Below are 16876 nucleotides of genomic sequence, written 5' to 3'. Positions count from 1 at the left end.
TCCTAGAGATGAATGTACTTTGGTCCAAAAAGTGCAAATCAATCCCAGAACGACAGCAAAGGACCTTGTGAAGATGCTGGAGGAATCCGGTACAAAAGTATCTATATCCACAGTAAAATGAGTCCTATATCGACATAACCTGAAAGGCCGCTCAGCAAGGAAGAAACCACTGCTCCAAAACCGCCATTAAAAAAGCCAGACTACAGATTGCAACTGCACAAAGTGGAAAAATGGCTTAAGGACAACAAAGTCAAGGTATTGGAGTGGCTATCACAAACCACTACCTGAAACGTTTGACCTAAGTTGAACAATTTAAATGCAATGCTACCAAATACTAATTGAGTGTATGTAAACTTCTGACCCACTGGGAATGTGATGAAAGAAATGCAGCTGAAATAAATTATTATCTCTACTATTATTTTGACATTTCACATTGTTAAAATAACGTGGTGATCCTAACTGACCTAAGACAGGGAATTTTTACTATGATTGAATGTCAGGAATTGTGAAAAACTGAGTTTAAATGTATTTGGCTAAGGTGTATTTAAATTTCTGACTTCAACTGTGTCTTGTCCTCTCTGTGTAACCTCTGAAATTAAACTTTTCTGACTGACCTGGGTTGATTTTCTCTCCCTTCTTGTAGAAAGTTTTGAGGTGACCTTCACCAAAGAAGGTGATGATGGGCTCTTTCTCCTGTCTTGTGCTCAGTTTTTTATTATTAACCCACTAACGCAAACTAGCATCCGCACTTTTACACAGAAACTCCTGCCATGCTCTTTAATCTCCTCCCCATTTGTTTTTGTTTAACTTTTACTTTTCTCTCACCCCAAATTTTTGGAAAATACAACTGGATGAAAAGTGTGATGTGGGGCTGCGTGTACTTAGAAATATCTGTGCATGAGACATCCATTGTAGTTTGCAGACCCTAACAGTATTTCAGCCACAATCAGGGAAAAGGTGCTAAAGTCAGGAGTTGGTCTCAAAGATGTCTGTCATTTTGGCAAATTCATCATGAACAATCAACCAAGACTGATATCAAAACCAATTTGAGACAATTACTTTAAATAAACAATTCTGCCTTGAGTTGAATATTTATTAAGAAAATACATCCTGGTGAAACCCATGCTAAATGTTGGGAAATTAAATTTGATAATGACAATTTATTAGGTATGGACAATAAACAGCACACCAATATCATTGGTGCCTCTCAAAAAAGAACCAAATTTAAATAAATGTGCCGGTATTACTTAAAAATAATTATATTAAAGATGATTTTCACACAATAACCATGATTTTGACGACTGGCAACTTGTAATTTCTCGATTTTTCAAAGCAAAGTCGCTGAGGTTGTTAATGCAAACTCTCTCTGCTGTGAGGTTTCTGTTGCATCTTTTCCACCACTAATCTCTACCATTAGCATGGCTGCAGTTGTCATTTGATGTGGATGTCAAGCAAGTTGATATTTCTAACCCCAGTTCTCATCCAGTACTTTTGTTTGACTATTGCTATTGTACTGGTTTGATCCTCTATGATTTAATTTTGTATTCATTTCTAAATAGTTTGGGGTGCGAGGCAAAATTGCACAGGAAGACTTCCTTCACTTCAAAAGGAACTTTTTAATGGATTATTTAAATTTGTTAATTTAGTTTTTGTTCGCTGTATTAGGTTTAGTGCCATTTGATACCGGACCACTTCATCATAATCGTTTCATATTACTTCTACTGTAAACATTTAATATTTTGATTTAGGGTTCCTTTCTTTTTCCTATGTTCACTCCTTCTTTTCTTATGAAATAGCCCTGTAATTTATAGCCTGAAAGTGAAATGCACCGATTTTAATATCTTGCTCCAATATTGGCTTTGCACTCCCTCTTTGTTTTGGTTTGGTTTGGTTTGATTAGTTTAATTGTTGTGATGTAAAGTACTCCTGTGAAATGCCTGTCCACATATTTATTGGTTTCAACATGCATGACTGGATGCGATGTGATCAGTCAGCACACTATTATGCTAAATACCCCCACTCCTCCCTCCCCTCCCCTCAAGGACTCACCCATACAACAATGCTTCTGGCTTCCTCCACAGACACCCCCTGCCCCCAAATGTACAAATCCCTGGCTGCCAAAACCTTTGGCTGTTCTTTATTTAAGTTTGTGTACACATAGTGTTGTCTTACTAATATGACTGTAGACTTCAAGAAGGAACTTTCCCCTTCTAAACAAACACTTTTTCGATTCTTGACCCGTTCAGGTGAGATTTGTGGCTTCAGGATCCATGGGCAGAATGTTCCCTTTGAGGCAGTGGTCCTGGACAAGTCCACGGGTGAGGGAGTCATTCGAGCTAAGGACAAGCTGGACTGTGAACTCCAGAAGGAGCACACCTTCACCATCCAGGCCTATGACTGTGGAGAGGGCCCCGACGGAGCCAACATGAAGAAATCTCACAAGTATGTCTGACTCTTGCTCCGTAGTGCTTTAGGGCCCCGTACTGGGACCAATTTGCAAAGTCAACACTTGAGTGCCACAGTGTGTGCAATTTCTTCCCGCCTTGACTCAATTTTGTTCGAATGACCTGATCTTAGTGTAATTGTGTGGGTAGGACGTTCTGTTGATGGTGCCAGCAGTCCTTTTAAAATTAGATTGATGCGATGAGTCCATCAATCAAAATTCACCTTGCATCCTATGAATTTGATCATTGCCAACATATTAAATCAAATCAAAGGTTGGAAGGAAAATGTGCATAATTATGGTGCATTTACATACAGGATTTACCCCAGTGTTTTACCCAAAAGGCCCAGACTTTTCTGTGTCGGTCTACGCGGGCCGCCACCCATGTCTCACTGGGCATGGCTTCGGCAGACCTGCTCTCACTTGGGGCCAGAGCCACACTTCAGCTGGCATTTATACTGAACAAAAATATAAAGTGTTGGTCCCGTGTTTGATGAGCTGAAATAAAAAATCCTAGAAATGTTCCATATGCACAAACATTACTTTCATATTTTGTGCACAAATGTGTTTTTCCCCTGTTAGTGAGCATTTATCCTTTCCCAAGAGAATCCATCCACCTGACAGCTGTGGCATATCAACAAACTGATTAAACAGCATGATCATTACACAGGTGCACCTTGTGCTGGGGACAATAATAGGCCACTCTAAAATGTGCAGTTTTGTCACACAACACAATGCCACAGATGTCTCAAGTTTTGAGGGAGCGTGCAGTTGGGATGCTGACTGCAGGAATGCCCACCAGAGCTCTTGCCAGAGAATGGAATGTTAATTTCTCTACCATAAACTGCCTCAACGTCGTTTTAGAGAATTTGGCAATACGTTCAACCGCCCTCGCAACCGCAGACCACGTGTAACCACACCAGACCAGCACCTCCACATCCGGCTATTTCAACCTCGGGATCGTCAGACATCAGCCATCCGGGCAGATGATGAAACTGAAGGAGTATTTCTTTCTGTAATAAAGCCCTTTTGTGGGGAAAAACTCACTCTGATTGGCTGGGCTTTGCTGATTGGCTGGGCCTGGCTCCCCAGTGGCTAACTGTGAACTTTAATACCTCACAGAGCAACTGTTTTGATTATGTAGATGTATTGCATATGCTTTGGCAATGTAAACGTATGTTTCACATGCCAATAAAGCCCCTTAAATTGAACTGAAATTTAATTGGTGATAATGCTCTTCTCAAGTCCTCACTGTCAACCCTAGCTATGGAAACACAATAACCCTTGTATAATATAAGGGTGTATACAATAGTGTAACACTTTTTTACTTATGAGACAAGAAGAGGAGTATCTCCAATCTCAGAGGTCTCCCTTGCCCACATTGAGCCATCCTTCCTTACTATGCTTGATTATGTTAGTATAATCAATGTTATCCAGCTGTAATGCAACATTATGATAAATTGTGATTGGCTGCAATACATCCTAAAATTGATTATCGCACAGATTACCTAGTTAGCTAAGCAGAGACTAATGTAATTCACAGAAGCTTGTGTGATGGATGTATTTTTTTGGTCGGTCAGTCTGTCGTCACCAGTTTAACTTTGACCCCACCAGGGCCACTGTCCACATCCAAGTGAACGACATCAACGAGTATTCCCCAGTGTTCAAGGAGAAGTCCTACAAAGCCACGGTCATCGAGGGTAAGAAGTATGACAGCATCCTGAAGGTGGAGGCAGTGGATGCCGACTGCTCATTCCAGTTTAGCCAGATCTGCAGCTACGAGATCGTCACCCCAGATGTACCCTTCACTGTTGACAAGGACGGTAAGGACCCCGAAGTAGCTGCCCAACCCTGCCGCCTGCCAAAAAACAAACTGCTTAAAAATAGATCAGAGCTGCGATTCTTATTGACCTAGACCAATTTTTTTTATTGATCTCGGCAAACAGTTAGTCTGTCATTTTTTCCCCCAGCACTTTGCCTTTAAAGTGTAGGCTTGCACCTTGAAATGCCAATCTCTGTATTATGATAATCCCTTGCGTGTCTATATCTGATTTTAAAAGTTGGGCTTTGATTAGCACTGTTTACGTTTGTTCTTAGCGCACCTGTAGCTTGTTGGCATTCCATCAATGAAAAGCTCAAATCAGCTCAATTATTTTTTCATTCTTTTCTCACTCAGGCTTCATCAAGAACACAGAGAAGCTGAACTACAGCAAAGAGCGCATGTACAAACTGACGGTGACTGCCTACGACTGTGGGAAGAACCGCGCCTCAGAAGATGTGCTGGTCAAGATTAACATTAAGCCCACCTGCAAGCCCGGCTGGCAAGGTAGCAAAGGCCCTACTCTATCAGTAACTCTCAAACGGCTTCAGGATCTGTTAGTGTGTTGGACACTGTAAGGCTAAAGTTCACAGCATACTATTGAAAAGAGGTCATTCAACCCGCAAGCTTATCCTCTCTTAGCTAGTGTCAGAATCACTGCCTAATGAATGAACGAGTATCGACTGTAAATGTCTTATACCATTATTTGTGGTGTTGGGTCTAATCATGTTGCTCATTTCCCTTCTCTCTTTCACGTTCTCTCCCTCTATCTTTATCTCTCTCCCTCTTTCTCAGGTTTCAACAAGAGGATTGAGTACGAGCCTGGCACAGGCAGTCTGGCCCTTTTCCCCAGCATGCACTTGGAGACCTGCGAGGAGCCAATCACCTCCATCCAGGCCAACATCGAGCTGGAGACCAATCACATCGGAAAGGGCTGCGACCGAGACACCTACTCTGAGAAGTCCCTGCACAAGCTATGCGGTGAGAAACCCTAAACCTACAACAACAAAAAAACATGATATACTGTAGCTCAGAGAATGTATCTCTGCTAATCAAGCAATGTGCCAAACAACATCCATTCCTCATAAATGCAGTCCATTCCAAAATAACCTACCCTCAGTGAACAAAGTGGATTTGATTTGTTGACATGATGTAATTGTTAGCTGGGGAAAACGAGTCATCGCTTTTCTCATTGTGTATTTGTATCTAAACCTGGCATTCGGTGTGTGTGTCTCTCTCAGGCGCCAGCGCTGGCACGGTGGAATTACTGCCTGCACCAAGCAGCTCTGCCAACTGGACGGTGGGTCTGCCCACAGACAATGGGCATGACAGCGACCAGGTGTTTGAGTTCAATGGCACGCAGGCCATCAAGGTGCCCGAGGGCGTGGTGAGCACCAGCCTGAAGGAGCCTTTCACCGTCTCTGTGTGGATGAGGCACGGCCCCGGGGCCAGGGAGAAGGAGACCATCCTCTGTAACTCGGACAAGACCGGTACGCTACCCTGTACTCACTGTAAAACACCCCATAATGTGTACTCCGTTGAGCCTGTCTGGAGTGCTGGTACGATGGGGTGTGCACTTTTGGGACTATTCCATTGTGCCTGGCAAGCTCAATCAAGCACAGCTTAGGAATGTGAAAGAAAATAATTAGGGTTATGATTCGTACCCAGGTCTGATAACCCCATACATCAATAGACTGTATTTGTCCTCTCGCGATAGGACTCCAAAAATACTCCCAGTCCAAAATTCTGGCAACTTTTCCAAAATTCCATGGTTTTCTTGAAATCATAGTTGGTGTATTCCAGATTTTCTGCTCATTTTATTTTGATTCTGTGAATCTTCCATCTGGGATTTTTGGAGAACTTGGGAATATTGGAACGTTACTGGAGTTTGGCAAACCTACCTTTAACACTAATCTGGTGCCCATCCCACAGAGATGAACAGACACCACTACTCCCTCTACGTCCACAACTGTCACCTCATCCTGCTGCTGCGTCAGGACCCCGCAGAGACGGAGAACTACAAACCAGCGGAGTTCCACTGGAAACTGGACCAGGTGAGCTGCTACACTTTTAATTTAATTTGGGGTAAAACGAATGCATACACCAAACAAGATGCGTTTGCATTTGACCGCAGAGGATAACACTTCAAAGCATTAATTCAAACACTTATTTTCGTGGTCTGCTTGGTCACCAGGACACAACCAAGACTGCCCCTTTTTTGACACCACACCTCAAGACAGTTTGACTGTAGTAGTAGTTACTTTATTGTCCCAGATTTTACTAGTGAGAATGTCCCAGAACCCCACAACAACCAATGATTTTCAGCTGCCTCTCAATCATAGCAAAATTCCAAATGGTTTGTCCATTAGCACAATCAGTTTTGTCATTGCCATAATAAAGATGTTTATGAGGACTGTAGAATGAGAGCAGGGTAGTAGAACATATGCAGAATGAGCTCTTTGCCATGTATACCTCATCATGGCCTCGACTAGGCTCCAACCCAGTCAATATTTAATTGATTTCTTGCATCCTCTCTCCTTGCCTCATTCTCAAATCGTATTGGAGAAGAATGTCAGGAGGCGAGGTTGGTTGAAGTTGAGAAGGGGGCGAGGAAAGACTCATATAGATAGAGTTGACTTTGACCACCTGCCCCTACTCCTCTCTCTCTCTCCCTCCAGGTGTGTGACAAAGAGTGGCACCACTACGTGCTGAACGTGGAGTTCCCCTCCGTAGCTCTCTTTGTAGACGGTTCCACCTTCGAGCCCTTCCTGGTCACCGAAGACTACCCCCTGCACTCTTCCAAGATCGACATGCAGCTCACTATTGGGGCCTGCTGGCAAGGTAAACTAGCCACAAAGTAGCCTGGTCGCAGATCTGTTTGTGCTATCACCAAACATTTGGAGTTGACATGTTAACTCAAACCGATCTGGGACCAGGCAAGACACAGAGGGGAATGTTGGTGAAAACAGACAAAAGGATGTCTTAAAATATTATTTTAACAACAAATATAAATCCCTTATCAGGATGTTTTAAGATGTCATCCTTTAGCTTACATGGCAATGCATGTATCAGCTAAGCCACCAGTATTGCTCTTTGAGTTTATATTGATAGTTAAAGGAACATTGCTAGAATAAGGCTTTCTGTTTGAGACTTTTTTTTCCTTGCCATTTTTCTTGCCATTTTTTTCATTGATATACAATGATATTAGTTCTCCTTGTGTTTATGCCTAAAATGTGAACATGTAATTGTTCTGATATACTGTATATACAGTATTAACTCATTCCCTGCTACCAGGATGATGCACTAGGAGTTCATGTGTAACATCAAACGAACCTCTCCTGATTCTCAATCCCCTCCCCCCCTGTTCTCTTTCCCTGAACTCTCTCCTGTACTCTCTACAGACAACCCAGGACATGACAAAGACAATGAGACAGTCTCTGAGCCTTCCACAGGTTGCTCAAGTCTTTCCCTTACTCCTTAATATGTGCCATTTGTCCATCTTGTTAACGCCATCATCACCACCCCCGACTAGAATGTCTTCCACATTCTAGCTGCACGAGGAATGATTCTCTAACTCCACATTTCTAGCATGACACAGTCTGCGTAAGACTGGATGCAACATATTCCTGGATGGCTTTTTTTTGTATCACTTTGATATTTCTATTATTCATAAGCCAATGCAGTATTCTATCAATTTCGCCTTCAGACGGTGCTCTCTATTACCCGATGCAGTATTTGGAGATGTTTACCTTTTCGGTGCATGACCTTGCGTAAGGAGCTGCGTCTCCAGAGTATCTGATGACAACAATGCACAGCTTGCGACACAGCGATTCTGCTGCTGGCTGCTGGACAATGTGACCTTGAGAGAGGCGAGGCCAGATTTGCGTTGCAGTGACGCAGCTACAGCAGACCCATCCTCATGCACTACCGGGTGCATCAAGTCCCTGCACAATATTCACCTCGACCGTACGATTTTCACCTCAAGGAATGCACCAGTATATTGAAATAAGTTAACAATAAATCAAGAACCATAACTGATAGGATGCATCGCAGCTAGCACTAAATGATCTGAGAACCATATGTTTCTTAGATCTTGGTGAGAGCATGGTTGTCCTATGGTTATTTTAGACGTACTGCCAATGTTGCATATAAACTTTCTTGGAATGGTGCAGGATAGTTGCTTGGCTTTGGAACATTCTCAGCACATTTAAGGAACTTGACAACAACAAAAATTGTATTTTCTTGGTATTTCATTACTTTAACAGAACGTTTCCAAAAAGTTCAAACATAGTTACATTTAATTTAAATTTTGGTAATATTCTAGGAACGTTCTCCAACTGGTTTGACATTGGGAACATTCACAGATTGTTAAGAAACAATGTTCTTCTGTGGAAATTAGTCCTTCAGCATAAGGTTCCCAACAGATTTCCTAATGGTTGTATTTAAAGTAATGTTCTCAAATTATTCAGCGACTGTAAAAAAAATAAAAAAATAAAAACCTTTAACATTCAGAGAAAGTTCTAAGAATGTTTAAAAACATACATTCTGTTCTGTGTCCAAACACTCTTTTCCTCTATCTTGTTAAATGTTTTCAGGTGTGTTGGCTGCGGCTACTAATTGGCCACACCTGATCTTAATGACAGTTTGCTTCCTTAAATAGGGCCTATATGAATAGACTAAAATTAACTGCTTTGTATGAGTTTAGGAAACACGGTATGCTGGTGGCACAGTGGACAAATTCCATGGATAGAGAACAGAAGTTCATAGGTTCGAATCTCACTGACCGCGTGCAATAAAACAATGTGTGTGCACTAAGCAAATAAATTTCCATGGGTCCTATCTTTGCTTGGAGTTCAGAACAGTTAGACCAAACTAAACCAGCAGTGTTATTAAAAGTCTTATTGAAACATTCAGTGAAAGTTATTGAAAAATAACCTTTGCATTTCATTAAAAAACATGTTAGAGAATGTTCTGTTATTTAATTACTTTCAAATAATCTATCATTTCCATTCTCAGTGTTAATTAAACATCCCAGGAAAACTTTCAGGGAATCATAGTAAAATGTTCTCAGAACCCCCCTGCAACCTAAAAAGGGATGTTTCCAGAACAGGCAAAATGTTTACTTCCGTTCTCAGAACGTTAAAAAAGAAAGAGAAAAAAAAGTCAGTTTCACCATCAGGCAACTTATGGCTTCATTCCCAGAACCAATGGGAAGGCAAAATCTTACGTTCCCTCAGCTTCCAAGGAACCAAATGTGCTAACTGGGATGTAAGTCAGATTTAAGATTTTCCTCACAACCGATTGTAGCAAAAGTATATTGAAAAACATAAATTATATTGAAATATCAAGAATCACCATAGCCTGATAGGATACATATTGGTATGAAAATGTATGTAAGATTATAACATTTGAGGTGAAGACATTGAACCGATTCCATGACAGCATGCCCCCACCCCCCCACCTCCAATCCATTGTTTTTTTTCCACCATCAAACTGCAGATTGGTGCATGTTTGGCTGGAGGCCTGTATCAGCTCATCAGTCATCCATTCTCAGGCCTTTTAAGGGCACACATACTAACTTGCATGAGAGCGCCAGTCACGCGGCCTTTGCTGCACATTCAGGTGGCATGCTTCAAACCACTGGCCCAGAAAAGGTCCGTCTGCAGATTTATACGCCTGGCTGACTGTGTGTGTGTGTTTTCTTCTCTGCCCTTTGCTGGGTCCAGGCGGCAATGCTCGCATGTCCCAGTTTTTCCGGGGGAATCTGGCCGGCCTGATGATCCGATCAGGAAAGCTGGAGAACAAGAAGGTGATCGACTGCCTGTATACCTGCAAGGAGGGCCTGGATGTGCAACTGCCTGAGGAGGTGGCTTCAGCCGTCAAGGTGAGAGGTCTAGCTATAGCCTGGGGGGCTGGAGGGGCTCTGGGGTGAAGTTTCCCCTATGTACAGCTCTAGGATCAGCTTTCCTAACCTTAAAGAGAGAGTTCACAAAAAAATGTTTTTTTACACATTACACATACCATGTAAGCAGTCTATGTACAAGGTATGACAGCAATCCATGCCTTTAGTTTCCCTGGCAGTGGCTGGAACTGTTTGGTGAGCTTCACAATATGTTGCTTTTCCCCCCTACTAAACTGAATGACTGTAAGTTGCTCTGGATAAGAGCGCCTGCTAAATGACTAACATGGAAAATCAACAGTTGGGTCTCACTCTGCCACCATCACCTTTTCTCTCTCAGGTGGCATTCAACCCCAACCAGTCATCGCTGACCGTGGAAGGCGATGACATTGAGGCTTTCGACAAGGTCATGCAGCATATCTCCTACCTGAACTCACGCCAGTTCCCCACCCCCGGCATTCGACACCTCCGCGTCTCCACCACCGTCAAGTGAGTGTCCCGTGCCATCAATCAACAGTTTCTCAGACACAGATTAAGCCTAGCCCTGGACTAAAAAATGTATAGAGATTCTCCATTAAGCATGCTTTTTAGTCCAGGACTGGGCTTGATCTGTGTCCGGGAAACCAGCCCTGAATGATAAAATACATTGTCTGTGCGCCAGACCACTTGGTACAATAAAATAGCAACTACTGAGTTTGGCTCTTTAGCCAGGCTTTATAATGTATATTTTATTGTATATGCTTTATGATATTATACATCTTGTGTTAGTGAAAGATGATGATATTTAAATGGTAAATCACTGACATGTTTAAAAGGTGCTGCTTTACACTCAAATAAAGATTCAAAAGATTATTTATTCTAAGGGAATTTAATGTAAAAAATCTGAATAGAAAGGTAAAATGGAGGGTAGTGTGTGCCTGCCTTTTCCAAAGTGAATTCAACATGACAGGTAAAATGGAGGGTAGTGTGTGCCTGCCTTTTCCAAAGTGAATTCAACATGACAGGTAAAATGGAGGGTAGTGTGTGCCTGCCTTTTCCAAAGTGAATTCAACATGACAGGTAAAATGGAGGGTAGTGTGTGCCTGCCTTTTCCAAAGTGAATTCAACATGACAGGTAAAATGGAGGGTAGTGTGTGCCTGCCTTTTCCAAAGTGAATTCAACATGAAAGGTAAAATGGAGGGTAGTGTGTGCCTGCCTTTTCCAAAGTTAATTCAACATAAAAGGTAAAATGGTAAGATAGAGGTGAAAATAATGAAATACTGCTTCAAGTGAACTGCAAACTGTTTTAAAGTTTCACAGTATAGACAATCAAATGGTCCCCTGCCCTATTTGCATGCACTTAGAAAGACAGAGGATATTTTTCTCGCATATTGCATGGCTAATGTACTGATTATATTAGACTGAAATGGAAATATCAACTGAAATGGACCTAATCTGAAATCATTGGCTTGCTAGGTGCTTCAATGAGGAGACGTGCATCTTGATACCGGAAGCAGCGGGATACGTGATGGTGCTGCAGCCCGAGGAGCCCAAGATCAGCCTGAGTGGCATCGACCACTTTGCCCGCGGCGCTGCAGAGTTTGAGAGCCCCGAGGGCGTGACTCTGTTCCCCGAGCTGCGCATCGTCAGCACCATCACCCGCGAGGTTGAGGCTGAAACCGAGCCAGAGGCCGCAGAGGGGGCAGAGGATGACCCCACAGGTACTAAGACGTACCACCCTACTGTAGATCATAACTCCATACTTTAAATAGGTCCGCCTTAATCTAGATCTGGGGTAGGCAACTAGATTCAGCCGTGGGCTTATTTTTGTCGGAGTGAATGGTCGGTCGGGGGGGACGTAAAATAATGATAATTTGTATACTGTAAATGGACCACAACTACTGTAAGCCCAAAAATAGTGTTTTTTTGAAACACAATCATTTCATACCTCGAATACATTGAGACACGATCACGTCTTTTTTATTTTATTTGTGTGAATACTTAGTTAGGAACAGATTTCCTCAATTAAGGACATTTTTTGCTACATTTGTTTTTTTGTGTGTTTTTTTTATACCCAAAACTAAAATGTGAAAAAATGTAATAACTTGGGGGAGCCAAAACAAACCAAAAAAAAGCACTCTGTAGATTGTACCCCCCTTACTGTAGATTGTGTACCACCTTACAGTTAAGAAATGTTTCTAAACCTTTAAGGTTTCTCAACCAGCAAGCTATGGTCCCTCTTCTTTGAAGTATCCCCTTAAATTCAAACCAGCTCTTGAGAACTGACAAACGGTCAGTCAGCCAACCATCTCAGGGACCTGTTGGTATCATCCCAGGGACTGTTGGCGGTCTACAGATCAGAGGTTGGCTGTAGATACAGTGCCTTCGGAAAGTATTCAAATCTTGACATTTTTCACAATTTTTTACATTACAGCCGTATTCTAAAATGGATTAAATAAAAAGGAGGGAGGTCGAGAGAGATGTGGAAAGAGAATGAATGAAAGAAAAGGGGGGGGGGCAATCTAGAGATTGACAGAGACAAAGTGCCGTTGTGGAAAAACAAGCCATATGGGAAAACTTCCCCGAACAACACACCAGTCATTCACAGACAATACCACAGCCAAGATCGTGGTTCAGGGCATTTCATTTAAACTCAGTGGTTCTTCTTCCCTACAATTGCAGAGACTGGGCAGATCCCAATTGCTTTCAATAGGAAATATTGGTTCAGGCAGACATGGATGCTCATTTTAGATGCCCTTGTGTCCCTAAGGGCAAATCTGGAGGAGACCCCAATGCACGGGGATTAATTGTACTGGCTGAATTGAATTGGGTTGATATTGGCCAGACCCTGGTATATATCCCAGTGGAAACAAGTAGATAATGCACAGAGGATTAGGCCACCAGTGGCAAGCTGTGGGAGGGAGGAGGAGGGAGCTGTGGAAGGGGGAGGAGGAGGGAGGGGTTGTTTACTACACAAGCTTTTAGGGAGGGGTTATTTGACCAGCCACGACATCTGTTCATCTATTTGGTCAGATAAAGAACAAGGCAGGGAGTGCTAGGGAGAAGAGAGAAAAAATAGAAACAGAAGAGGGAGAGCGAGAGAGATGTGGAAAGGGGAGAAAGAGAATGCAATAAAGGGAGGGTCGAGTGATCTAGAGATTGAGAGAGACAAAGTGCCCTTGTGTAAAACAAGCCATATGGGAAAACAGGGCTTAGAGGTCTACTACCGCTGTTACCTACCAGCTCTGCTGTTCTCATTACCTCTGGTTGATAAACAATGTACAGGACATCATGGGCTGGTTTCCCAGACACAGATTAAGCCTTGTCCTGGACTGAAAAGCTCAATAGTTACCTTTTTATTTTCCTGATATTAAGCAGGTGGTTTCTTTGAAATGACTATTATCCATTGTTACCACATAGTTTCTTAGTAAATACCACTTGTAAAATAAAGCGTAACCATCATCGTCAGTGGAGAATGTCCATTGAAAGTATGTTTTAGTCTAGGACAAGGTTTAATCTAATTCTGGGGGACAAGCCCCAATAGCTCTGTTAAGAAGATCACATTTTAACAGCGACAATATTCTCTCAAAATTCAAAGGGCTTTATTGGCATGGAAAATGTTACCACATACAGTGGGGCAAAAAAGTATTTAGTCAGCCACCAATTGTGCAAGTTCTCCCACTTAAAAAGACGAGAGAGGCCTGTACTTTTCATCATAGGTACACTTCAACTATGACAGACAAAATGAGAAAAAAAATCCAGAAAATCACATTCTAGGATTTTTAATGAATTTATTTGCAAATTATGGTGGAAAATAAGTATTTGGTCACCTACAAACAAGCAAGATTTCTGGCTCTCAAAGACCTGTAACTTCTTCTTTAAGAGGCTCCTCTGTCGTTACCTGTATTACTGGCACCTGTTTGAACTTAACAGTATAAAAGACACCTGTCCACAACCTCAAACAGTCACACTCCAAACTCCACTATGGCCAAGACCAAAGAGCTGTCAAAGGACACCAGAAACAAAATTGTAGACCTGCACCACGCTGGGAAGACTGAATCTGCAATAGGTAAGCAGCTTGGTTTGAAGAAATCAACTGTGGGAGCAATTATTAGGAAATGGAAGACATACTGATAATCTCCCTCGATCTGGGGCTTCATGCAAGATCTCACCCCGTGGGGTCAAAATGATCACAAGAATGGTGAGCAAAAATCCCAGAACCACACGGGGGGACCTAGTGAATGACCTGTAGAGAGCAGGGACCAAAGTATTAAAGCCTACCATCAGTAACACACTACGCCGCCAGAGACTCAAATCCTGCAGTGCCAGACGTGTCCCCCTGCTTAAGCCAATACATGTCCAGGCCCGTCTGAAGTTTGCTAGAGAGCATTTGGATGATCCAGAAGAAATATAACTTTTTGGTAAAAACTCAACTCGTCGTGTTTGGCGGACAAAGAATGCTGAGTTGCATCCAAAGAACACCATACCTACTGTGAAGCATGGGGGTGGAAACATCATGCTTTGGGGCTGTTTTTCTGCAAAGGGACCAGGATGACTGATCCGTGTAAAGGAAAGAATGAATGGGGCCATGTATAGTGAGATTTTGAGTGAAAACCTCCTTCCATCAGCAAGGGCATTGAAGATGAAACGTGGCTGGGTTTTTCAGCATGACAATGATCCCAAACACACCGCCCAGGCAACGAAGGAGTGGCTTCGTAAGAAGCATTTCAAGGTCCTGGAGGGGCCTAGCCAGTCTCCAGATCTCAACCCCATAGAAAATCTTTGGAGGGAGTTGAAAGCCCCAAAATATCATTTACATTTACATTTAAGTCATTTAGCAGACGCTCTTATCCAGAGCGACTTAATCACTGCTCTAGAGGAGCTCTAGAGGAGATCTGCATGGAGGAATGGGCCAAAATACCAGCAACAGTGTGTGAACCTTGCGAAGACTTACAGAAAACGTTTGATCTCTGTCATTGCCAACAAAGGGTATATAAAAGTAAAGAGAAACTTGTGTTATTGACCAAATACTTATTTTCCACCATAATTTGCAAATAAATTCATTAATCCTACAATGTGATTTTCTGGATTTTTTCCCCCCTCATTATGCCTGTCATAGTGTACCTATGATGAAAAAATTACACGCCTCTCTCATCTTTTTAAGTGGGAGAACTTGCACAATTGGTGGCTGACTAAATACTTTTTTTGCCCCACTGTACATACATTTCCACAGCAAACATACAGATTTAACAAAAAAATCAATCTTCTTCCCCCCTCTTTTCTCAGTTCAAGAGACTGTAGTGTCGGAGGAGATCATGCACAACCTGGACACATGTGAGGTGACTGCGCTGGGCGATGAGCTAGACGGAGAGCATGAGACCTTGGAGGTGGACCAGGCCCAGGTCCAGCAGCGCGGCCTGGAGATGACCTCCTCCAACCTGGGTCTCGTCCTGACAGGTTGGTCTAGGATGGCTAGGCTAAGCTAGACTAGGCTGTTTTTGGCTATGGTAGACTAGGCTAGACTTTTCCCCCCCTAATGCATAAAAAACATATCCTTCATCAACCCTCCTGTCTGCTATGTGCTAACAATGAGTGCCAGACCTGCCTTTAGCTACATTTTCCCTAACTAAATCTTTACTTGACAAGCCTCCTCTCCATGTCCCAGGCGTCAACACCATGGCCAACTATGAGCAGGTCCTGCACCTGATTCGCTACAAGAACTGGCACACAGAGGCTCTCTTTGACAGGAAGTTCAAGTTGTTCTGCTCCGAACTCAACGGCCGCTACATCAGCAACGACTTCAAGGTCGAGGTATGACTGAGCGTTTACTGTATTTACCTCACCCATACGGCAACTGCTGTCACTTCTTCAGTATAGAGACTGATGTAAAAGAATCCCTAGTCACTGTGTTAGGGATATTAACCCTTTTATGTCATAAACAATTATGAACAACAATTGGTGAAGTGAACAACTAACAATGGAAAAGCTTCAGTAATACTTAACACTTTGATTCTGTGGTCTGTCTGTAACTCTGGACTTTTTCCTTGTTTCTCTCGCTTTTTTTTGTGTTTTTTTTTGTGCATGCATGTGCCTGCCTACCCCCAGGTCAGTGTGATCCACACAGCCAACCCCATGGACCATGCTAATAATGCCATGGTGCAGCCCAATTTCATCAACCCAGTGCACCACGCCTCTGTGGACCTGTCCGGACACAACCTGGTCAACGCTCACCAGGCTTCAGGTAAAACCACTAATGCTAACCTCACTCATTAGCCTGTCTGTGCAAGTGAGGTGAGCGTGTGAATAACGGTATACATGAAAAGATTAAGTAAAAATTTGAACCACTAGTAAAAAAAAATACTGAACAACCTTAGTACAACATGTTTGCCTTTTGGTATAATGGTTCTGGAATGACAGTCACAGGGACCACAGAGCCCTGGTCAGGATGTACCCCCTTAACTAAATTGGTGTCAGTGTCAGGATTAGGATACCACCATTGAAAGCCTGTCCCGGCTGAGTTTTAGGCACAGTTAATTTCTGAGGCATGGTTCTGCTATTTTTTATAATTTATGCATTTACTGAAATATATAGCAGTCTACTAAAGTAATCAGACCTATACTTACTATAATGAACTGCTTCAGTAACTATTCCGCTTTAATTTGACATTTAACACATCTCCCACTACCATACAAATATTTTTAGACAGCTGAAGCAAGCGCACATTTTCTTGTTTAG

At 42.6% G+C, this 16876-nt stretch overlaps 1 protein-coding gene across 5 annotated transcripts in view; it reads left to right on the top strand.

Annotated features, from left to right (window-relative positions):
- Nucleotides 1–16876, top strand: part of clstn1 (calsyntenin 1) — a 71692-nt gene that overhangs the window by 36694 nt on the left and 18122 nt on the right. For 2 of the 5 annotated variants that reach the window (XM_046343865.1, XM_046343868.1), the window contains exons 3-17: nt 644–673; nt 2247–2442; nt 4058–4266; nt 4620–4769; nt 5058–5243; nt 5504–5752; nt 6195–6316; nt 6941–7103; nt 7664–7714; nt 9989–10146; nt 10502–10650; nt 11618–11862; nt 15428–15598; nt 15807–15952; nt 16247–16382. In XM_046343865.1, coding sequence (XP_046199821.1) covers nt 644–673; nt 2247–2442; nt 4058–4266; nt 4620–4769; nt 5058–5243; nt 5504–5752; nt 6195–6316; nt 6941–7103; nt 7664–7714; nt 9989–10146; nt 10502–10650; nt 11618–11862; nt 15428–15598; nt 15807–15952; nt 16247–16382 — 2361 coding nt within the window. The remainder of the gene's footprint in view (nt 1–643; nt 674–2246; nt 2443–4057; nt 4267–4619; nt 4770–5057; nt 5244–5503; nt 5753–6194; nt 6317–6940; nt 7104–7663; nt 7715–9988; nt 10147–10501; nt 10651–11617; nt 11863–15427; nt 15599–15806; nt 15953–16246; nt 16383–16876) is intronic. The other 3 variants (XM_046343866.1, XM_046343867.1, XM_046343869.1) reach the window with 3 other exon arrangements.

The sequence above is a fragment of the Oncorhynchus gorbuscha genome, linkage group LG03 (assembly GCF_021184085.1).
Source record: "Oncorhynchus gorbuscha isolate QuinsamMale2020 ecotype Even-year linkage group LG03, OgorEven_v1.0, whole genome shotgun sequence".
In the NCBI taxonomy this organism is placed as follows: domain Eukaryota; kingdom Metazoa; phylum Chordata; class Actinopteri; order Salmoniformes; family Salmonidae; genus Oncorhynchus; species Oncorhynchus gorbuscha.
This window is presented reverse-complemented; position numbering and strand designations above follow the sequence as displayed.